Source organism: Miniopterus schreibersii (genome assembly GCF_964146895.1).
Source record: "Miniopterus schreibersii genome assembly, chromosome: 7".
Classification (NCBI taxonomy): domain Eukaryota; kingdom Metazoa; phylum Chordata; class Mammalia; order Chiroptera; family Miniopteridae; genus Miniopterus; species Miniopterus schreibersii.
Window position 1 is genome coordinate 44,119,299 of NC_138108.1, and position 21,653 is coordinate 44,140,951.

The following is a 21,653-nucleotide window of genomic DNA, read 5'->3' on the forward strand; positions in this document are numbered from 1 at the left end:
CAAACTACTTAGTCTTTTTTCCTTGTGTTTGATTATAAACATAGATGGAAAATAAGAAAATAAATATTAATAATTTCCATTTATTTATCACATCTTATAGTTCAAGTACTTTATAAAATGATTACTTATTTTCACAATGGTTGCCAAAGGTACATATCTTTTTATAAATGAGGAAGGAGAGTTAGAGAGATTGAGACTTGCTCCTGGTTTGAACCTGGACTTGCTGGATGCCAAAGGCTTTTCACTCTCTAGATTCTTGTCAACATCTCCTTGATGCTTTGAGATAGAATCATTTGAGTACATGTTAAATACTTTAATGCAACGAGTTCTCTATAGTGCATGCACTATTTCACTAACATGGCAAACAAACCAGAATTTTCCTTTGTCACAAATATGTCATTCTCTGATTGGATATTCTTTGCCACATACAAGCATAACTATATTCTAAATATGTATATAAAAATCATGGTTTCTTGATGTAAGATTTTTATATTTTTGCTAATAGTAATTTAGATTTTTTCATCCCATTTATAGTTTCAATTGCTGTTGAACAGCAAAGTGTTATTTGGTGAATCTGGCCAGAAAGTAAGATTTACTATAAAACATATATACAAGCTAGGGATCATTGCTTATTTATTTATTTATTTATTTATTTATTTATTTATTTATCTTCACCTGAGGATATTTTTTCCATTGCTTTTCAGAGAGGGGGGGTGAGAGAGAGAGAGAGAGAGAGAGAGAGAGAGAGAGAGAGAAATGTCGATGTGAGAGAGGCACATAGATTGGTCACCTCTTGCATGCACCCTGACCTGTGCCAGCGATTGAGCCTGCAACCGAGGTACATGCCCTTGGCCAGAATCAAACCGGAGACCCTTGAGGCCTCAGGTTGACGCTCTAGCCACTGAGCCAAACCAGCTAGGACTCATTGCTTATTTTCATTGTACCTTTTGAAGTCCATTTTAGGTCACAAGTCAAAACATAGTAAAAATATTCTAAGTACGGTGAATATCTGACTGGACTCTTCATTGAGGAATTAAAACTTTTTGCCAATCATGTTAAATTAAAGGCCCTTTACATTATTTGTGTTTCTGCAATGAATCATCCTACAGCTATATTAGATTTTAGTTATATATTGTCATTTTTATATAAGCAACCATCTTATAAGAGGAATTGTTTCTGTTACAATCTGTTGGGCTCTATTTTTTCTCCTCATGGGTGAAGTACAACATAGTATTGATTCAGAACCCTGAAGGATTCCAAGAGATGTGATGTTGTGCTCATGTCCTCTAGGTGACTTTGGATGGCCATGACATTCGCTCTCTTAACATTCAGTGGCTTAGAGCTCAGATTGGAATTGTGGAGCAAGAGCCTGTTCTGTTCTCCACCACCATCGCAGAGAATATTCGCTATGGCAGAGAAGAGGCGACGATGGAAGATATTGTCCGAGCGGCCAAGGAAGCCAATGCCTACAACTTCATCATGGAGCTGCCACAGGTACCCCTAGCCTCTCACTCCAGAGGGAAACCCATAAGTTGGAGAAGGAAAAAAAAGTTCTGTGAGATGTATTTCTTTTCACTTGAATCCTAAATCATTAAATTCTTTTTTTAAAAAATATATCTTTATTGATTTCAGAGAGAGGAAAGGAGAGGGAGAGAGAGAGATAGACACATCAATGATGAGAGAGCCATTGATCGAGCCCGCAACCCGGGCATGTGCCCTGACCGGGAATCGAACCCCAATCGCCTGGATCCTAGGTCGACGCTCAACCGCTGAGCCACGCCCGGCCAGGCCTAAATCATTAAATTCTTAATGTCATGTTTTAGTTTCATGCCTAGAACTGTACCATGTTTCCCCTTTGTTTGAAATCATGTTAATCTATTAAAAGTCTACCAAGCTGGGGACTTTCAAAGCTCCCTTTGTCATAGATACAGTTCCTTTATTCTATCTATTAAGCATTTGTCTAAGCGGATGATAAATTTGTTACGTGGCAATAACTTGCACAGTGCTCTTTTGATGTCTCCCGTTGTTGTTTAATTTTGTTGTGCTTAGGCAGCTAATATGTGTCCTCAGCACTGTATCCAACATATTCAAAAATTCCTCATTTATCTTCATTTTAAGCAACAACGACAACAAAGCCAATTCCATATTATTATATGGATTTTGGGGCTAATGGTTAGCTAAGTCAAAGAAGAGTTATTAGTAGTTAAAACATATATAGTGCTTACTACAAACCAGGCATTGTTCTAAGCACTTTACATCTGTGAATTCATTTAGCCCTCACAACCGTCCTTTCAGGCAGCTACTGTTATCTCCCTAACTACAGATGGAGAGCTGAGGTTCTGAGAGGTCGCATAACTTGCTCAAGGCTCACACTCATGTGGTCTGGCTCCAGAGTCTGCTTTAGAACAATTTCTATTCCACCTTCAAAATTCCCTGTATGAATAGGATTACAGCTGTATCATATAGTTTAGTGGTTAAAGTGTATAAAGCTTTAGCATCAGTCTGCCTCCATACATGCCCCAGCCTCTCCACTTGCAAGCTTTATAAACTTGGGGAAGTTAATTTACCCCCTTACACCCCAGCATTTTCTTATCCATCAGCTGAGGAGAATAGCAGTCCCTACCTCATGCGGCATCTGTGAAGACTAAATGAGATGATATGTGTAAAGCTCCGCTCTGTGCTTTCTTTATACACGGTGGGTGCTCAACTCACGTCAGCTAATAATTGCAAGAAGAGTCTGATATCAACGCTTCATTGTGAGGTTCCAATATAATGCTAGACATGCAGGATACTCAGGGACTATTTGCTGTCGATGGTAATGATTATAAAGGTAGTTTGGCCTTTCATACACAATATAAAAACAACTTTAGCATTGTGTTTTTCTGTGTTGTCTAACTAGAGAAAAGAGACAAGATTTGATATGTGCTCTAAGCCTCTAACGTGGATTTTCAGAACCTTGATCAACTCTTAGTTTGGTGGAAACATTTTATTTGAATTTGAGCCTCACAGAATCATTTATACAGCCAGTGAACCTGGGAATAAAAGAATAAATCAATTTATTTATCTTACTCACAAATATTGATGAGACCTGTTTCAGGAAAGGGTATTTCAGTAAAAGTTGGACCTATGAAAATTCATGCTTGAGAAGGAAGCTAGAAAGGACCTCATGATGTGTTGCTGTCAGGAGTCATCAAATTCTTCCCCTTCATTTCTGGGCTCACTTTCTTCCCAGCAATTTGACACTCTTGTTGGAGAAGGAGGAGGCCAGATGAGTGGTGGCCAGAAACAAAGGGTAGCCATTGCTAGAGCCCTCGTCCGAAATCCCAAGATCCTGCTTTTGGACATGGCCACCTCGGCACTGGACAACGAGAGCGAAGCCATGGTGCAGGAGGCACTGAGTAAGGTTTGTGGAAAGTCTGAGTTCATTTTACATGTGGAAATGTTTGTGCTGCTGTAGGAAAGGCTGCTTGTTGAGAGGGGGAGGCGAGAGACAGAGAGAGAGACAGAGAGAGATGCTAAATGGGTCAGTGTATCCAGTCTGAATGTTTAGAAAACATTGGTTGACTACAATGTTCACAGTTGAACAGAAGATAGTTACTTGCTTCCAGAAGTTGCACATGTAAAATTTAAAATCTTGTTAAATCTAACTTAAAATCTGTGAGTTTAAAATTTTCCTTTTTTGTTTTTAGCTGTTGATTAATAGCAGCAATTGGACCAACAGTGTGAGAAAGCGTACCGCCCATTTCTAATGTCTGCACAGCCTATTTAAGGATTTCCCCAGGGACCGAGGCTCTGACTTACTGTGGGTTCGAGATGACCCAAAAGCCAATGTCATCCCTGCCTTACGGTCTCTCTTAACGGTGCACTGTGCATTGTTACAGATTCAGCACGCGCATACGATCATTTCAGTGGCCCATCGACTGTCCACAGTCAGAGCTGCAGATGTCATTATTGGTTTTGAACACGGCGCAGCAGTGGAGAAAGGCACCCATGAAGAACTGTTGGAAAGAAAAGGCGTTTACTTCACTCTAGTGACTTTGCAAAGTCAAGGAGAGCAAGCCCTTAATGAAGAAGGCGTAAAGGGCAAGTGCCTTCTTCATTTTGCTTATACACTGTATTAAATAGTTAACATATGTAATGCTTTATGTGTTTCTATGCATTTTATTTATTTATTTATTTATTTATTTATTTATTTATTTAAATATATGTTTATTGATTTCAGAGAGAGGAAAGGAGAGGGAGAGAGACAGAAACATCAACGATGAGAGAGTCACTGATCGAGCCCGCAACCCGGGCATGTGCCCTGACTGGGAATCGAACCCCAATCGCCTGGATCCTAGGTCGATGCTCAACCGCTGAGCCACGCCTCGCCAGGCTCTATGCATTTTAATATACAGTGTTGTCTTATTTGTTCTCCCCAAAGCCCTTGGAGGCATTATATAAATGATAAAGGAAAGAACAGGAGCTCAGGAGGTTCAGTTACAGAGCCCAGGTCTTTTGTGGAAGAACTTTCAACTCATCCCCCACTAACCACCCCCCTTTGCAAATAAGAGAGGCTTCCTATAGTGTCCTGCACACAGTAGGAGCTCTATTCTTGTTGGTTGAGTGAGTGAATCAATGACTAAAATGTTTTGTGCATATTTTCACTAGTGTAAATAGATACTTCAGGCCCTAGTGCACCTTCTCTTTTTCAATCTGAATTTTTCAGGTTTGGTGGTTTAACCAAACCTACATTAACCACTCCACACTTTCTCTACCATAGCACATATCAATTTTTGAACTCCACTGAGTATAACTGTACAGTCTATAACTGCATATAACTATATAACTGTATTCATACATGTGTGATTTATTCTGAAATGATTTTTTTAAAAAGTGGTGAGCCTGTCATTTTTTTCCTACTTCTAGTGGGCTTCCCTTAAGTTTTTTATGATTCATGCTATAAGACATCTATTTCTGTGGTGATAACACATAGGCTATTATACGCATACAGTTTGAAAGATTCAATCTTGCTGAGTATTTTGAAATATTTTTGTTAGAATGCTCTAGACAAGTGCTGTTTTACTTATAAACAATAAAGTTAATAGAATGTTTTAGTATCAGACATAGTAATGATGTGCTAGGCAAACATAGTAAATCATTTTATTTTGATATCGTTCTGCTTATTTCATACACTAAGAAATCCCTCATGCTGTGTTAAAATAGGAAAGGATGACACTGAAGGTGCTTTACTTGAGAGCAGACAGACCTTTAGCAGAGGGAGCTACCAGGCTAGTTTAAGGTAAGTTCAAGCCATGGGGCAGATTTTAAGGTTTTCAAATATTCTTAGGAACCTTCTGCAACTATGATCCTTAGGCAATATTTCAGGTACTACCAGGAGAGCCCTAAGTGTAGCCCCAGGTCTTGTGTAATAGGAACATGAAATGAACCCTTGGTTGCTATATTGACATTCTTGGGAAGAATGTTTCTAATTCATGGGGAGTTTTTGTTTAACTGTAGCTTCTCATCTTATTGGGGGTGGGGTCATGATAGAAATACTCTATAATTAAAATGCTGTTTATTTAACATAGCAAGGGGATTTTTAAACAAAAAATTTGTACTTAGTCCCCTCCTCCCCCAAAGCTAACTGTGGTATGAATCACCATCTTACACGGATGTCAACTTCATTTCTTTAGATCTACTCTTTAACCTACTGAGCTGAAATTGAATTCAAATATTTTTTTCCAGAGTAACCCATCTGAAGCCAAATCATGCTTTAATTCGATGAAATAAATGTATTTTCTAATGTTTAAAGAGGATTTTCCCAAACATCAGCTATTTATTTTTTATTTATTTTTAATTTTAGCTATTGATTTTTGTATAGATAGATATATGAATATTCACTCTCAAAACATATTTTTTTGTAGTATGCTACTAGCAAGACTGTAAAATTTAGTCTTTCATCCTGGTTTAAGAGTTGTAATAAAATAGCTCCTTTAATATTAAAAAACTGTGAATTAAGAAGAATTCTGCTCAGGAATATTGACTATATTCATGAAAATGTTATTAAAGGTTCTTTTTCTTAAGTTAGGATACTGTAGTGGGCAATGAACTGACAGCATATTTCTCTACCACTTTCTTACCATTTCTAGATCACTTAATTCAGGGCAGTGCTCTGACAAAGGCTCAGTTATAAGATTTGCTCATTCAAGATAACTAACTAATCATTTATTGAAAAATGGTTAAAGAGCTTAAAACAAAACATTTAGGTAACAACTTCAAGTAGTAAAAACACAAATTTACTTAATATTAAAAATATCAAGTTACTCTATGAAGTGAAAGCTATGAAATTGTCAAAATTATTAGGCAATTTTTATAGACATCTGGCATTATGTTTAACCATGCTTTTCTGATTGGAAGAAAGAATTAAATTGTAAGGTTCATTAGAATCATAACCTGAAGATAAACTAACTTCTTAAATGCAGAAAATGACTCGGCATCTTTTGATCACTTGGTTAAAGGTTGCCAAGAGGAGATGTATCTCATGGTCACATCAACAAGAAAATAAATATTTTCTTAACTTTCCAGATGAACCAAATTCCACCTGTTCTAAGTAGTTTATTTACAGTCTATTATTAGGACCAGATAGCCATTTTAATACAAACATTTCCTATTTGACCATTTATTCTCACAAAATTCTACATATTGGTGACTAGGATGAGAAATCCAGAAATAAGATCTATACACAGAAAGAAGCTATTAACCTCCTGCAGAGAAAGAGTTATAAGTCTGAGTGAGAAGGATGGTTAAAAATATCTCATCGTGTGTGCTGACAGATTTTTTTGTGTGTGTGCTAAAAAATGACTAAGTAGAATGTTAATTTGTATCTTATTTCCTTGCCTACAGTCTTTCTGAAGGCTAAGTCTTTAGTCATATATTTTAGGTTCAAGAGCAATTTAATGGATGATAGTAATTAATTTCCTAAATAATAATGTTGAGAGAGAAAGCAAGCATTTATTCCCTGAATTAGTTATTTTTATTTGTGTCGAGTAGTAAAGCAGCTTCTGAGAAAGGGGGTGGTAGATGTAGGTTCCTGAAAGGGGTGAGATAGAATTATAGGTCTGGTGTTTATGGTAGATCAGAGGGGGAACTGGGTGGCCTCGCTGTGTCATTGGGAGAGCCTATGCTAGACAGGCGGAATGGTTTGGGGGGTGGGAAGAGAGAGAGAGATAGACTTAAGAAATGTAAGATTAAAGTGGTCAAGAGGTCAAGGATATAGGTCTCCCATACTCAGAACGGGGGGGCAGTTACCACATTTTCATGCTTTTTTCTCTCCACATACTCCTAGTACAGCTTCTGACACTCTGAGTTTTATTTTAGCCCCATCAACTAAGTCTCAGCCCTATCATGTATTCTGCTCTCTCCAGGTGACACATTCCTTATTCCTTACACCTTCTGGAGAAGACAGCCCCGCCTTAGTTACCTAACCCAAAGAAATGACTCTATTGCTGTAGAGCTTCAGGTCAGGTTGGGAGGGAAATGGGGTGTCCCAGAAGAAGCCAGTTTGGCAGGCAGTAACTGGCTGAGGAGTGGTTTCATACCTGTTCGTAATGAAGTTTGGCAAGAGTTTGAATATGCAAGACCAAGGAAGAGGGAGGACTTTAGATAAACATACCTTGTTGAACCTGGGTGACTAAGAGGATGGTGGTGCCATTAACAGAATGTGGTGACAAATTAGAGCAGTTAAGTTGATGTGTTGCTGCCTTCTCAAGAAGCCAAATGAGCATATGTAGAAGGCAGGCATCGCCCTGCTACTGGTTTTAGTCTAATTTCACCTGGATACAAATGATAGTGGCTTGTGAATGGTTCCATCTAGATTGCACTAAGTAGCTGATGTAGGTCTCTTCATCTCGAACATCTCTCTTTATACCTTATTACTTCCAATTTGAGTGCTTTGATAAGGAAGTTCCTCTCAAGTCTTCAGTATTGCCTTTGTCACTAAAGATTCTTTTTGCAAATGAATGAAAACCTAACCCAACCCAACCTGGTTTAACCTTTAAAGGGAGAGAGTCAGTTGGCGTAACTAAATAGTCCGAGGAGGGTGCTTTGGCTTCAGGCAAAGCTTGAGTTTCAGGGATTGGTTCAAGTCTCTCTCCTCTTCTTTTTGTTTTTTCATTCCTGGCTTTATTTTTTATAATTGCCATCAGCTCCCTCCCGATGCTACATATTTTCAAGCTTAACCTAGAGGGGAGTAGGAGTCTCCTTCCCAGAAATCTCAGGAAAACAAAACAACCTGAACCAATCACTTTCTATATCTGTCCTGTACTAAGTAGATATAATGATATTTCTGTTCTCTCCTCTCCTCATGCTTCCATTTATGCTGTTCTCCCAATCAGAAGTGCTTTTCCTTCCAGCCTAGAAAAACCCAAATCCTACCTTAGCCACCTCTTCCAAGAAGCCTTTCATGATAACTCCTGCCATGCATTCCTTTTGCCTTTAAATTCCCATACTCTTTACTCAAACCTGCCTTATAGCACTTAGCGCATTCTTCCTTACATCAGGGTTGGGTGTACATGTGTTGCTCTTCTACAGGATTTAAGCTCCTTGAGGGAGAAGCCTGTGATTGACAAGTCTTTGTATCCCCCACAGCACCCGGAAGTGGTTTGTATGTTGTAGATGCCCAATAAACCTCTTTTGAATGAATGAATGAACACATCAAGCTACATTATATTTCAGTAAAATACTTGTTGATTAAATATATAGCCTGGAGAAAACCTCACTAAGGGTTCTATTTCCCCTTACTAGCTCATTTGTATCCAGGTGATATTACTTTACAGTAAACATCAGGTTGGGGGAGGGGGAGAGATAGAGAAAGAGAGATCAAAACTATAACTTACAACCAGAAGGGAAGTAAAGGTGGTGGAACACTGTAATCACAGCAATTAGCAGAGCCATGTAGGTTCAGAATGGATTTGAGTCTTACACCTCTTTCTGGTAAACCAGTAAGACACTTTGCGCCCCTTCTCTTTCTCCCTCCTAGGTCAAGGTCTAGCTTGGGGCCCAGAGCAACCCCACTGATTAATTCTGCCCTAAGAATAGGTCTATCAAATTTAACCCAAAAGCTCCCTTATCTGCTTACCACGTGACCTGGCAAACATTTCTATTTATTTGAGACGTGTGTTGTAAACTTGCATACCATTTGAATCCTGTTTCAACCTGCCCACAGGCTACAGACTGTTTCATATTTTTGTTTATTTACAGAGCTTCCATCAGGCAACGCTCCAAGACTCAGCTTTCTTACCTGGTACACGAACCTTCATTTACTGCTGCAGATCATAAACCTACTTATGAACAAGACAGAAAGGTCAGGCACCAATCATTCATGGGGGAATGGAAGAAGTCCCTCTGGGGGACTATTGTATACCTTTTGAACCTAAAATATGAATTTTCAAGGCCTATATCTAGTAATATTTCAGTCAGACTAAATGGGAGAATACATTAAAACACTAAATGGAAACTCTAAATTTTACACAATGTTTCTAAAGAAACAAAGATTAATTAATTACTTTTAAGGATACCTGGTAACTACAACTGGACTATAAAGGGTTAATTAATAGCTCTTAAATGTACCATTCTAATAAACACCGGCAGATTACATGTACTTAGCAGATTACTTGATTATGCAAGCATGCTTTTAAAGTTTTTAAGAATATCTGAAAATTTTTCCCACAAATTTTTAAATCTCTTTCTTAAATTGTAATAACCTTGGCAAAAGTGTTTGATCAACAAAGGTATTTGATAAGGCTAGCTTTATACAAGTCATCACAAATTTTTAAAATTGGCATATAATCGACCTACAACATACCTCACAAAATGATCCCCATGATAAGTCTAGTTACCATCTGTAGTAACTAATCAATACTGTTAATTTTAACATAATTCAAGACAACACAAAGATGGAAGAGATGGGAGAGGAATCACCACATACAGCAATATAACACTCTCTTCCTCGGAATATATGTATCCAGAGCTACTGTGGGCACTGACTTCCACTTAAAGCGACTGCCCCCCTTCTTAAAGCCTTTCGTAATCATTGCCCTTCACCCTTCAGCACTGACACGCTCACTTTTGACCCCCACTACCCTTCACTTGACTCTTTTCATGGCACTTTTCTTATTGAACTTTATTTGAGGTCATGTTGTCTTACCCCCTTACTAAACTATAAGCCTTCTTAAAGTTAGTGACTATATATTATTTGTGTTTGTATCAACTTGGGCACCTCACCCAGTGCCCTGCACCTAGTAGGACATCAGGAGATTTTAAAGCTAGTATAAAAAATGGAATGTCTACAATAAAATAAAGCCTAAATCACAATATTTATCGAAGCACGTAAGTCAGAGAATATTTTAATTACAAGCTCATTTATTACGCATGATGTAATTTTAAATTTTTAAAAATTTCAACATGAGAATTCATTTTGGAAGTAATTGTAAGCATTGGTTCACACAAATGACAAATTTGGAAGAAAGTACAGTGCTCTTTATGACCTTGACTAAGAAGGACTCTTAAGGCTCTTTCTGGTTTCAATGTATTAATCATGAATAAATAGAGATTCCACTATCTAACAGAGTTGTTGTGAGTTTCATAGATGAACACTTCTTCTTGGGAGGAGCAGGATGAATCACGGTGAGAGAAAACATGATTGCTTACTGCGTTTTGCCAGGTAGGACTTAAGTCCTCTTCTAGTTCAAGAAATAGGTACTGCAGTTACCTTCATGGTGCTGCCACTAATAACTACGAGAAACATGATGGAAGGAGCTTAAGAGGGCTTCCAGGGAGAAAAGGACCACACACGACACTGACATTTCAAACACAGCAGCACCAATCATCTTCAATTTTTGCATTTTTATGTGTGTCTTTTCCTCCCTAGTTTCTGGGTAAACATTTGACAATAAAAGCAAGAGAGTTAGGGAGAAGAAAAAGAAAATCTGATTTTGCGGTTGTTACTGCTGAAACCGGTAGGTGGCCCAGCACAGGTGCAGAGAGCAGCTGGGTTCCCTGGAGACAGATCCCCAGGGGGTGCTCTTGATGCCGGGGAACTAGAAGGGAGCCGTTTAAATAAAAGGAAACATCAAATACAGAGATTAGTTCTAAAGATATAAAGTGCTCCATAGAACAGTCTACTCGTTAGCATTGTAAATTAGAATGGAACAATTAAACGCGACTAAATGTTAACCAGTATAATTTTAAAAGAAGGCACTTTATATGCTCTCTCTAGTTAAGGGACACCTTGGAGGAAGGAAATGACCGGGAAGCCAAAGCGGTTTCCTGAAAGCCCCAAAAGGAAAAGCTCTTACGCTTCTATTAATACTGCTTCCTTGTATGTTACTCATCTGAGTCTTTTAGACTTAAAAAACTAAGTATTTTAAAGAAGAAAACAGTAAAATTAGGGAAAATAAATTTTAACTTATGGAATTTCTAATCCCAGTAAATTTTAAAGCATTTTAATAGTTAACTACATTCTGCAAGCCCAAGCAATGAGAGTCTCCCTTTTTCTTATTTTGATGTAGAAACTCTAACCTTATCTTCTGTTGATTGGGAAATGTTCTATTGTATGTTACAATGCAAAAGGCTTAATTACCTAAAGAAGTTATCTCCATCTTGTGGTTTCTTAGAGTTTTGACTCTGAGAATTATCTCCTCAAAACAACTTAGTCCATTGCTCTCATTTTGAGGGTCAGGTAACTGAGACTCAAAGAGCTGAAGTGCTTGGTGATATAACCCACCGCTGGCTGTGCGTGGCTCGTCCAAGAATCCCCTTCTTTCTATGCCTATTCCACTCAGCTTTCCTAGGCTCCTTTCTTCCTCTCTGGCATCGATTCCTAGAGTTAGTAAGCTGCCAGAAATAAAATCATTGAATGGAAGGATTTGCTGCGTGAGCAAGTAGTAATGACAAGTGCAAATGTTGAGGACAGGCCAAGAGAGAACTTGAAATGAAGGCAATAACACATCCATCTCCACCTAAGCTGCCTTCCTCCATCCTATCTGGCTTGCAACCATAATGACACAGACATAATACAGGTTTAATTTAAATTGAATTGGTAATATGGTTTTTGATTTTATAAGCAAAAGGAAAGCATTTGAAGTTCTTGCTATTGTATGCTCCTGACATTCAGTTACCAAAAGGGTAAATTACTATGTGTTAATGAAAGAGAACACTAATTAATAGCTTTGTAGTCAATTTACTATAGATATTTTTAGTATAGTTTAATAGAAAAATAAAAAATTTATTATAGATCTATATAAGCCACCTAAACTCCTTTCTCAAATAAAGTGCGCAATAAATTTAAAAATGATTGACTAAATGGGCCTAAGACAAAGCACTGAGTAATATCCATAGCAAAGAAAAATAATGGTAAAAATGAGGCTCTGAATGTAATATTTGACTTCAAGAAGATAAAAATTTGCTAGCTCTGACACTTTAATGGCAAATAAAGATATCAGAACAGGGAAATATTAAAATAATATTCATTCCTTGTGAAGAAAATGTGAAATTTAGAAATCCGAATGGATTACAATTTTCCTTTGGGCACTAATTAAGGAAAACCTTACATGATACATGTAAATGATAAGTGTTGACACCACTTCACAAACTCTAAAAATTATTTTGCCTTATTTTAGACACACTGGCTTACCTTGGGAACTTTGACATTTATGAAGGACATACCCTGAAAATTTCACAAGTCCTCAAATACGTAAATACTACTATAACACAATTTTTTAAAATCAGGGGTTTATTTTTCTCAAAGATCCAACATATTTATTACTGCCCAAGAATTCATACCTATGCAATTGTGAAATGGGAAGTATAAACTCACTTTCAGATGCGTAGCCTCTCTAGGCTCCTTTCTTCCAGTGACAGCATGGTCTCAAGAAATCTAAAGCCATTCCTCGCAAAATAACAAATCACCACATCTTCTAGATCTCTGAAGTCACTCATAACCAATCAAACCATGACTCTTACGTCTGTATAAAAAGAAAAGTACGTGAAAAAAATGTCTGTGTGTACATTCGGATGAGTAATCTAACCCTCTCTCCCCTCCAGGACAAGAGCATTCCCGTGGAAGAAGAAGTGGAACCTGCCCCCGTCAGGCGCATTCTGAAACTCAATGCCCCAGAATGGCCCTACATGGTGGTCGGGTCTGTGGGCGCAGCTGTCAATGGGGCAGTCACACCCCTCTATGCCTTTTTATTCAGCCAGATTCTTGGGGTAAGCAAGCCGCTGGACTAGCTTTATCAGTGGATATTGTCATTTTTGATAGGTTGGCTTTTTACTTTAATGTGTTTAGTTTTTTTCTCATCTTTAAAGAATTAAAAATGCCTCAAGTAGCCCATCAGACAGAAGGTAAGAAGACGAAGCTAAGCACTGTCCTTTGGGCTGGCAGGATGCTCATATGGTCATCAAGTCTGTAAAAACTGCACTAAGGCTGCAAATTTATGTTAGCAGAGTGCAGTTTACCTACATGCGAACTGAATCAGGCTGCAAACACGTTTGTTGAATAATACAAAAAAGTTTTAGAGCTATTCTGATCTTGCTGAACAGCTGAGGTACAAAGTTTTACTTTTAATGGCAGGTATTAGCATATGTTGTATAGGCCTCTGCTTCCCTGCTGATTGCACCATTGAAATTGGGAGATAGAGAGAAAATGGGAAAAGGAGAAGTAAAATAAGAATGGGAAAAGATTAAATTCATTTCAGTTTTTCACTTCCTAAAAGTTTCAATATTCTCTATCTGACTTCACTGCTATCATAAAAAATAACTACAAAATTAATTAGACACTAAGAACTTTCTATATAACAGTTCATTAAGCTCTCCTAATAACCATCTGTGGTAGGCATCCTTATTGTTCCCATTTTACAAAGGAGCAATCCAAGGCACAGAGAACTTAGGGTAGCAAGTAGTGAATCTAAGATTCAAATCTAAGCAGTGTGACTTTAGAGTCAGGTTCTAATAAAACCTTATCATTGCAAAATTATTTATCAGAATGCTATCAAGTTTTCTTAGTTAAAATTTATACACACACACTATCTTGTGAGGTCAACAGGGAGGCAAACCTAGAATCTAGAGAAGTTTATTAACTTGTTCAAGGTAACATGGGCATTAGGTGACGGGCCCAGGAATAATAGGACCTAGTCTTTCAGAAGCCTAGTCTAAAGGATTTGCTGACACACCACACTGTCAGAACTTAGTAAGAATCCTAGGTTTTAGCTTTCCTTTCTCTCTTCCTCTCTTTTCCTCTCTCTCCCTTTCTCTCATTGTCTCTCTAGTAGAGCGCCTGACCAGAAAAAAATGTCCCCACAGGCCTGAGTTGTACAGAAAGACCTGGATAGTCCCACAAACAAAATCAAGTCAATTGTGTAGGGAGGGCCCCAGCCCGGCTTCAATTTTCACACTGCCCCCTTGTGGTAAGCTAGGAAATCATGTTCATTTCAGGGGAAATTGGAAACACAGGGACCTTCAGCTCTGGTAAATTGAATTTCTGGTTATGTAAAACCTTTATGCTGAAAATGTTTTAAATAATTAATTTATATTCCTTAATGTCTAGTTAGTACAATATCATAAAATACTAAAAATGTTTGTTTGCTCACGCAATAGATATTTGTTATCTGCCTTAGACATTGTGCTAGGAACTTGGAAATGCAGTATCAGTCATGGTGTCTTCCTTAATGAAGTTCCAAGTCTATAAGGAAGACAGACATTAAACAAAAAAATTCACTCACCATCTCGTTATTCAACAAACATTTATTGATCATTTATTGTTTACTAGACACTGTTGCTGGTGTTGGGAATAGAGTGTTGAACAAGAAAATCATGGCCCCTCCCTGCTCTCATAAAGTTGATATTCTAGTAGTGAGAAGCTCTGGAAATGCATTGCTCTTGGCAGTGATGTAGACGCAGAAGGTGTAGGGGGTGGGGTTGAATCAGCAAAGACCCAGAACTATGCCCTAGATGTTTGCTTTTAAAATAAATCCAGGAGGTCAGCATCTTTGCTGATCATCTCTTTCTGTTTTATAAAAGCAGAGTAAGGAATCTACTCACTCAACTTCACCTTATATATTATATGAGCTGCTGTGGAAAGAGTCCTGGTTTCCCTGTCAGGAGACCTTCTGAAGCTGGCTTTGCTAGTTACTTACCAAGTACTGTATTTATTATTATTATTCATTATTATTATTGATTTTAATATAGGATTCAGCAATTTCCATAGAAACTTACCCAGAACCTTCCACTGCCATGATAACTGGGGCATCACCATTCATACGCCCAGGGATCACATCATGCCACTTCTCTGAGCCCCTGTTTTCTGAACTATAAAATGAAGAATTGACAAAGATAATTTCTAAGATATCTTTCAGGAGAAATTTGATTCAGCTATAATCCCTACCCTCCTAGAGCACCCATCAGTTATTGGTGGTGAGAATATTTTCTGATTATTCTGGTCACAACCAGAAATTCTAGGAAAAACTTAGACTGAGCAATTGAGCTTCTCACTTAAGGGCTGCAGGACCAGGGTAGCAAGGCCTAGTTGGTGAAATCCAAAGTCTACCCACAGTTAATGTCCTCACAGGATTTTTTTTTTTTTGCTAAGAGAATGATGCTAAACAAACTGCTATTTTTCCTCTCTGGTAAAGAAGATTGTTTCTGTTTGTCTCTTAGCATAATTATCACATATTCATCAGTAGATTCATGATGTTTTTATCTCATAAGGTATAATCATGAGTCAGATAATAGTCCGTTTTTAATTGTGCTATTTTCATTCTGACGTACCTAAAAGGCATAATATTCACGTTTAGTGTATTGAGACCACAGTTTGGAACATGGACTCAACAAATCATTGGGCATTATTAGGAGTCTGATTGCTAATCTAGTGAAGCCTCAATATACATGTAACGCATAATTTATCTCATTCATATTCCCTGGGTCTTTTTGATTTGGAAAATGTGCCAAGTGTTCCAAGCACAGTAATTTGGATGGGAAAAAGCATGAACTATGGAATCAGCCAGCTCTGGATTTATAGTGGGTCTTTGCTTTAAACCCTCTGTGTGCATTTGGGCAAATGGATTGTCCTTGATGAGTCTTAGTTTCCTTTTCTGTTACATGGGGCAAGAAAATCTACTCACCAAGTTGTTTTAAGAATCCCAATTTAAGGAAATCCTCACAAGTTAAATTAGGTTAAGTAACACATTTGGCACCTGGTAAATAGCAAGAGTTTAATGCATGTTTGTTTTCTCCTTAAATGAACTTACCATTACAAGAATGGCACTGATGTGTGCTCAAACTACAGCTAGTCTAAGAACAGAGGGACCCATTGATGGGTAGCTCTTTGGGTTGCAAGTATAAAGAAAATACAAAGAACTCATGAGGCAGAATTTTGTAAAAAAAATCCATTATGGACAGACATGTTCAATCTTGCACTGGACAGTTATGTGGATTTAACATTAACCAAATATTCTCTTCCTTTTCTTTTTTAACATTGAGAAGATGGGTAATACCCGGAAGCAAAGAAAAAAACCATTGCACTGGAATCTGAAATACAGACATTTCCTTATCTAGTATTAACCACTAGCTACATGAACTGGGACAAAAGACGTGATGTTTTGGGCTGTAGTTTTCCATCTATATAATACGAGTTAAACTGGCTAATCTACAATCTACCTTCCATGATTATTATAATAGGTGACCTTAGGGAGCAATGGACACTGTGTCATCATAGTTTGGGTTTTGCAGAGGATTTGTATAGTGCTTTTAAAAAGCAAACTGAAATATATTTTTAAATTCCTGAATTTTAAAACTCTATAAAGTAAAACTGTGAGTTATTCTGTGCTGGAGAATGACTGTGGTGACTTCTGAACCCCCTTTTACTTGTATTAAGAACCATGAAGGCTCTAAAAACTTCTGTCTGAGAAACAGTAAATCTCATTAATCTGGAACCCTTCCTCTGACTTTGAAATTTACGATAGTTAGAATGGGTTACGTTTGCTTTACAAAAAAGGATCTGTTAATGGAGTAGTATACAGTGTTTTCAGGAGATTTATTTGGCATATAGCAGACACTCAATAAATATTTATTGGCTAAATGGTTACCTTTGAGCAATAAATAAGGATTTATCGTACAGCTCTATAATGTATGCTTTTTCCTGAACTCTCATAGTTCCCTCCTTTAGTCTGAATTAGGAAGGTTTTGTTGTACCTAAAACCTCCTTCACTGTAGGGCAATGTCAGAATAGGTGGCTCTTCTTTCCATTTTCTTATTGGAACATCTTGGTCCCAAATCCATTACTGGAGCATATGTCTGTAAGTTCAGAATATAGGTACTTATGAGTAGAGTTTACTACTTACTATAGGCTAAGAAAACCCATTCAGAATTTTCATAGTTTTTTGAAGGAATATTTTCAGCTTCTGGTGATTTAAAGGCAATAACCTCAGCCTCAGATGGATGAAAACTTTTTTCTCTCCTAAGCCAATTCCAGTCAGTGCCTTGATAGCTAGTTGCTTTTTTAATGATGTTATTATTTGTGTGTGTGTGTGTGTGTGTGTGTGTGTGTGTATATTTTTTACAATTATAAAACTAATAACAGGCCATGTACCTGAGTGGCAACATCATCTTTAGTTCCTCTATTATTGAGGAAAGATAGAGGTCATAATACTTTAAGTTTTGTCCCAGATAAACATTCTCAGATTCTCAAGTATCCTTCCTTCCTTCCTTCCTTCCTTCCTTCCTTCCTTCCTTCCTTCCTTCCTTCCTTCCTTCCTCCCTCCCTCCCTCCCTCCCTCCCTCTCTTCCTTCCTGTATTTTCTTTACCTTATTACATAAAGGATTTTAGGCATTTCACCATATTTTTTATCTATGTCAAAGGAAAGCCAATACAATTGCCCACATCAGGCAAAGAAACAAGACAAAAATTCTGTAAATCTTAACCATTGGTTTTCATTCTCCAGGCTTCCTTCCCCACGGGAATTAAAAGTACACATACTCAAAGTTAACTTTGGCTTAATTACTAGTATGTTTAAACTGAAATAATTTTTAACTCAACGTTTAAGAGAAATTTCTAAAAGAAATTTTTTTTTTTGCTATTGTTTGTAATAACGAAGCCATTTTCTTGCTTACTGTCCTGCAAAGACTTTTTCACTTCCTGATAAAGAAGAACAAAGGTCACAGATCAATGGTGTGTGCCTGCTTTTTGTAGCAATGGGCTGTGCATCCCTTTGCACTCAATTTCTGCAGGTAAGACATCTTATTTTTAAATAAGTGATTTAGCTATTTCTCGCTTTTTCATGCTAACCTATCACTAAATACTCTTTCATGTTTTAGGGATATGCTTTTGCTAAGTCCGGAGAACTCCTCACAAAAAGGCTACGTAAATTTGGTTTTAGAGCAATATTAGGGCAAGACATTGGCTGGTTTGATGACCTCAGAAATAGCCCTGGAGCACTGACGACCAGGCTTGCTACAGATGCTTCCCAAGTTCAAGGGGTAAGCTATGGGCCCCGGGGAGGGGGGGGTATGAGCTAGGGCTGGAGTCACTGGAGGAGATTTTCTTTCCTTTGTAGCCTTCAGACAATCAGCTATGTATTTCCTATGAAATAGGACCTCGCAGGATTCAGATACCCCAGAACCACATTTCCCCACATTTCCAATGCTGAGGAACAGCGTCTAAAAAGCACAGTGTCTCCTAGGCGGTGCCCCGAATCAGTGTTATGGCACGAGCTGAAATGTGTCGGGGTTTTGGATTTCCTCTGCATCTTGCAGTTGAGAAGGACTTTTCTGAGTCTCCTTTCTCAGAACATTTTTAGGCTCAGAGGCTCAGATTTCATAAGACTTAAGAGTGCCCCATAGGGTGGAAGCAAAGAATGTGAGGGAAGAAGCCTCCCTAGCACATCTGTCATTATTTTTTTTATTCTCAAAGTGTAACCATTGGATTATATTCAAGGTATAATCATTTTGAAAGGTTTAACATGCACTGTCTTACTGCTTAGAGAAAATCTGTACCAATTTCACTCCCATCATCTGAGAATTCTAGTGTCTCGTTCACCTTACTCTTGAACTTTAGGTTAAAGTAAATAAACCACAATCTTATCTATTTTTGTGTCCTTCAGTCTTCAAGGGGCTTTTAAAGGTTTTTCACTCTTACTAAAATTCAGAGAGTAGCATCTAATCGTCTCACAGAATTTTTATTTATTCTTAAAAAAAAAGATTTCTGAGAGTTTTTCCTAATACAATCAGGTAGGTAAACCCTCTGACCAAAATTTATGTATAGTAAATGCTCTCCGACTGTGTGACAGACAATGTGCAATCAAGGATATTTTTTGTATTGACCAAATAGTTAATCAAATCCCCTGAAACCACTTTAATATCTGCCAATAGGAAAATAGTTGAACAAATTTTGATACAACCATACTAAAAAATATTGGGCAGCTAATTTTCAAAGTGAGATATATAATGATCTGGAAGAGTGGTTATGTTTCACTAAGTGGAAAAAATCAAAGTACAAAGTAATATGTAGAGTATGATCCCATTTTTTGTGAAATATATACATATACAGTATTTTAGGCTGTATTACTTTTTAAACTTTTTAATGTATCAGTTGAATAAAATGTAAAAGAAAACAACATCCCAAAGAAAAACTGCACAGCTGGTTTTCAAATACTCTATAATGCCTATAGTTCTTTCCAACCAGAAATTCTTGTTTAAAAAATTGTGGTAAAATATACATAACATGAAGTTTACTGTTTTAATAATTTTTAAGTGTACAATTTTGTGGCAGTGAGCAAGTCACATTGTTATGCAATTATCGCCACTATCTTTATCCAGAACTTTTCATCACCCTAAACAGAAACGCTGCACACATTAATAACTTCCCATTGCTCCCTCCCCGCCTTCTGATAGCCACCATTCTACTCTGTCTCTGTAAATTCTAGAAGTCTCATATAAGTGGAATCATACAAAATTTGTCTTTTTGTGACTGGCCTGTTTTACTTAATGTCTTCAAGGTTTCTTTCATCTCATGGAATGTGTCAGAATTTCATTTCTTTTTTAAGGGTGAATAATACACCACTGCATGTATAAACCAAAGTTTATTTGTCCATTTCTCCACAGATGGGCACTTGGGTTGCTTTTACCTTTTGGCTATTGTGGATAATGATGCTATGAATATAGGTATACAAATAAGGAATTCTTAATTTAGATTTTATTCCTGTCTTCAAGGGAGTTTGTACCCACACATGGGAATTCTTTAGACCACAGAGTTCACATTCTATTTGAGTCTTCAACACAGTATGAAGATGCAGAGGATTCTTGAATTGCTGTCTTAGCACCTATGGCTACCTAATAGCTTACCTTTGGTTGTTTTACATTCCTTGTCTTAAATAATGCTAAAGTCTCTTCAGTTTCGATCAGCAGTCCTGTAGTTGCACCCACCCACATGTTCTCTACACAGAAAGCACCAACCTTTGGCCATATTTGCACAGCTGCAAGTGAAATGAAGACTTGGAGCTATCAAATACTTTTGATTAGTATAATAATAATTACCACAGTGGTCCAATCTCCATCTATATTGAGATTGAATCTATTTTGTCTATCTGTGTTGACTAAGCAGCTATGTATTAAGTCAGCATGTAACTTTGTACCAATGAGCAGACTAACTTCGGTGAGAATCAAAGTGGTGTCTTTAAGAGTCTTGTATGAATTTCAAAACTGTAATTATAGGGCAAGTATCAATCTTCACTGAATAATAACTACTATTATCACAAGCTCAATGCCTGTGTATTTTCAAGCAAACCAAATGCAGCCCATGCTTAGGGCTGAATTAATCTCACACTGCCTACTCTAGCTCTGACACCCATGAAATGAGATCAGTCAATAGATGAGCTGCCAAGAAGCTGAGAATAAAATGGACTTTTATTAATCCAGCCTTCAAATGCATTAGGGGAGCCCATTATTTAAAAGAACCTACCTTTTTAAACACAGAACTACCATATAACCCAGTAATTCCACTCCTGGATATATATCCAAAAGAATTGGAAGCAGGGACACAAACAAATATTTGTACACCAATATTCATAGCAGAATCATTATGGCTAAATGGTAAAAACACTCAAGTATTTATCAACAGACGAATGGGTAAACAAAGTCTGCTCTATATCTACAATGGAATATTATTCAGCTTTAAAAGGAATGATTCAGCAATTCCACTTCTGGGTATTTATTCAAAGAAAATAAAAACACTAATTTGAAAAGATATATGCACCCCTTAATTACAGCATTATTTACAATAGCCAAGTTTTGGAAGCAACCTAAATGTCCATCAACAGATGAATAGATAAAAAAAGATGTAATGCATATATACAATGGAATACTACTCAGCCATAACAAAGAATGAAATACTCCCATTTGCAACAACATGGATGGACCTAGAAAGTATTATGCTAGGTGAAATAAGTCAGACAAAGACAAATACCATATAATTTCACTTACATGCGGGGTCTAAAAGACAAAACCAATGAACAAACAAAACAAAACATGAACAGACTCACAGATACAGAAAACAAACTGATGGTTGCCAGAGGGGAAAGAGGTGGGGGGATGGGTGAAATAGGTGATAGGAATTAAGAGGTACA

At 37.4% G+C, this 21,653-nt stretch overlaps 1 protein-coding gene across 2 annotated transcripts in view; it reads left to right on the forward strand.

Annotated features, from left to right (window-relative positions):
* Positions 1 to 21,653, forward strand: part of ABCB11 (ATP binding cassette subfamily B member 11) — a 75,746-nt gene that overhangs the window by 40,951 nt on the left and 13,142 nt on the right. For both annotated transcript variants that reach the window (XM_081141647.1, XM_081141648.1), the window contains exons 14-21: positions 1,291 to 1,494; positions 3,233 to 3,403; positions 3,882 to 4,083; positions 5,206 to 5,281; positions 9,241 to 9,343; positions 13,084 to 13,248; positions 18,157 to 18,261; positions 18,349 to 18,510. In XM_081141647.1, coding sequence (XP_080997773.1) covers positions 1,291 to 1,494; positions 3,233 to 3,403; positions 3,882 to 4,083; positions 5,206 to 5,281; positions 9,241 to 9,343; positions 13,084 to 13,248; positions 18,157 to 18,261; positions 18,349 to 18,510 — 1,188 coding nt within the window. The remainder of the gene's footprint in view (positions 1 to 1,290; positions 1,495 to 3,232; positions 3,404 to 3,881; positions 4,084 to 5,205; positions 5,282 to 9,240; positions 9,344 to 13,083; positions 13,249 to 18,156; positions 18,262 to 18,348; positions 18,511 to 21,653) is intronic.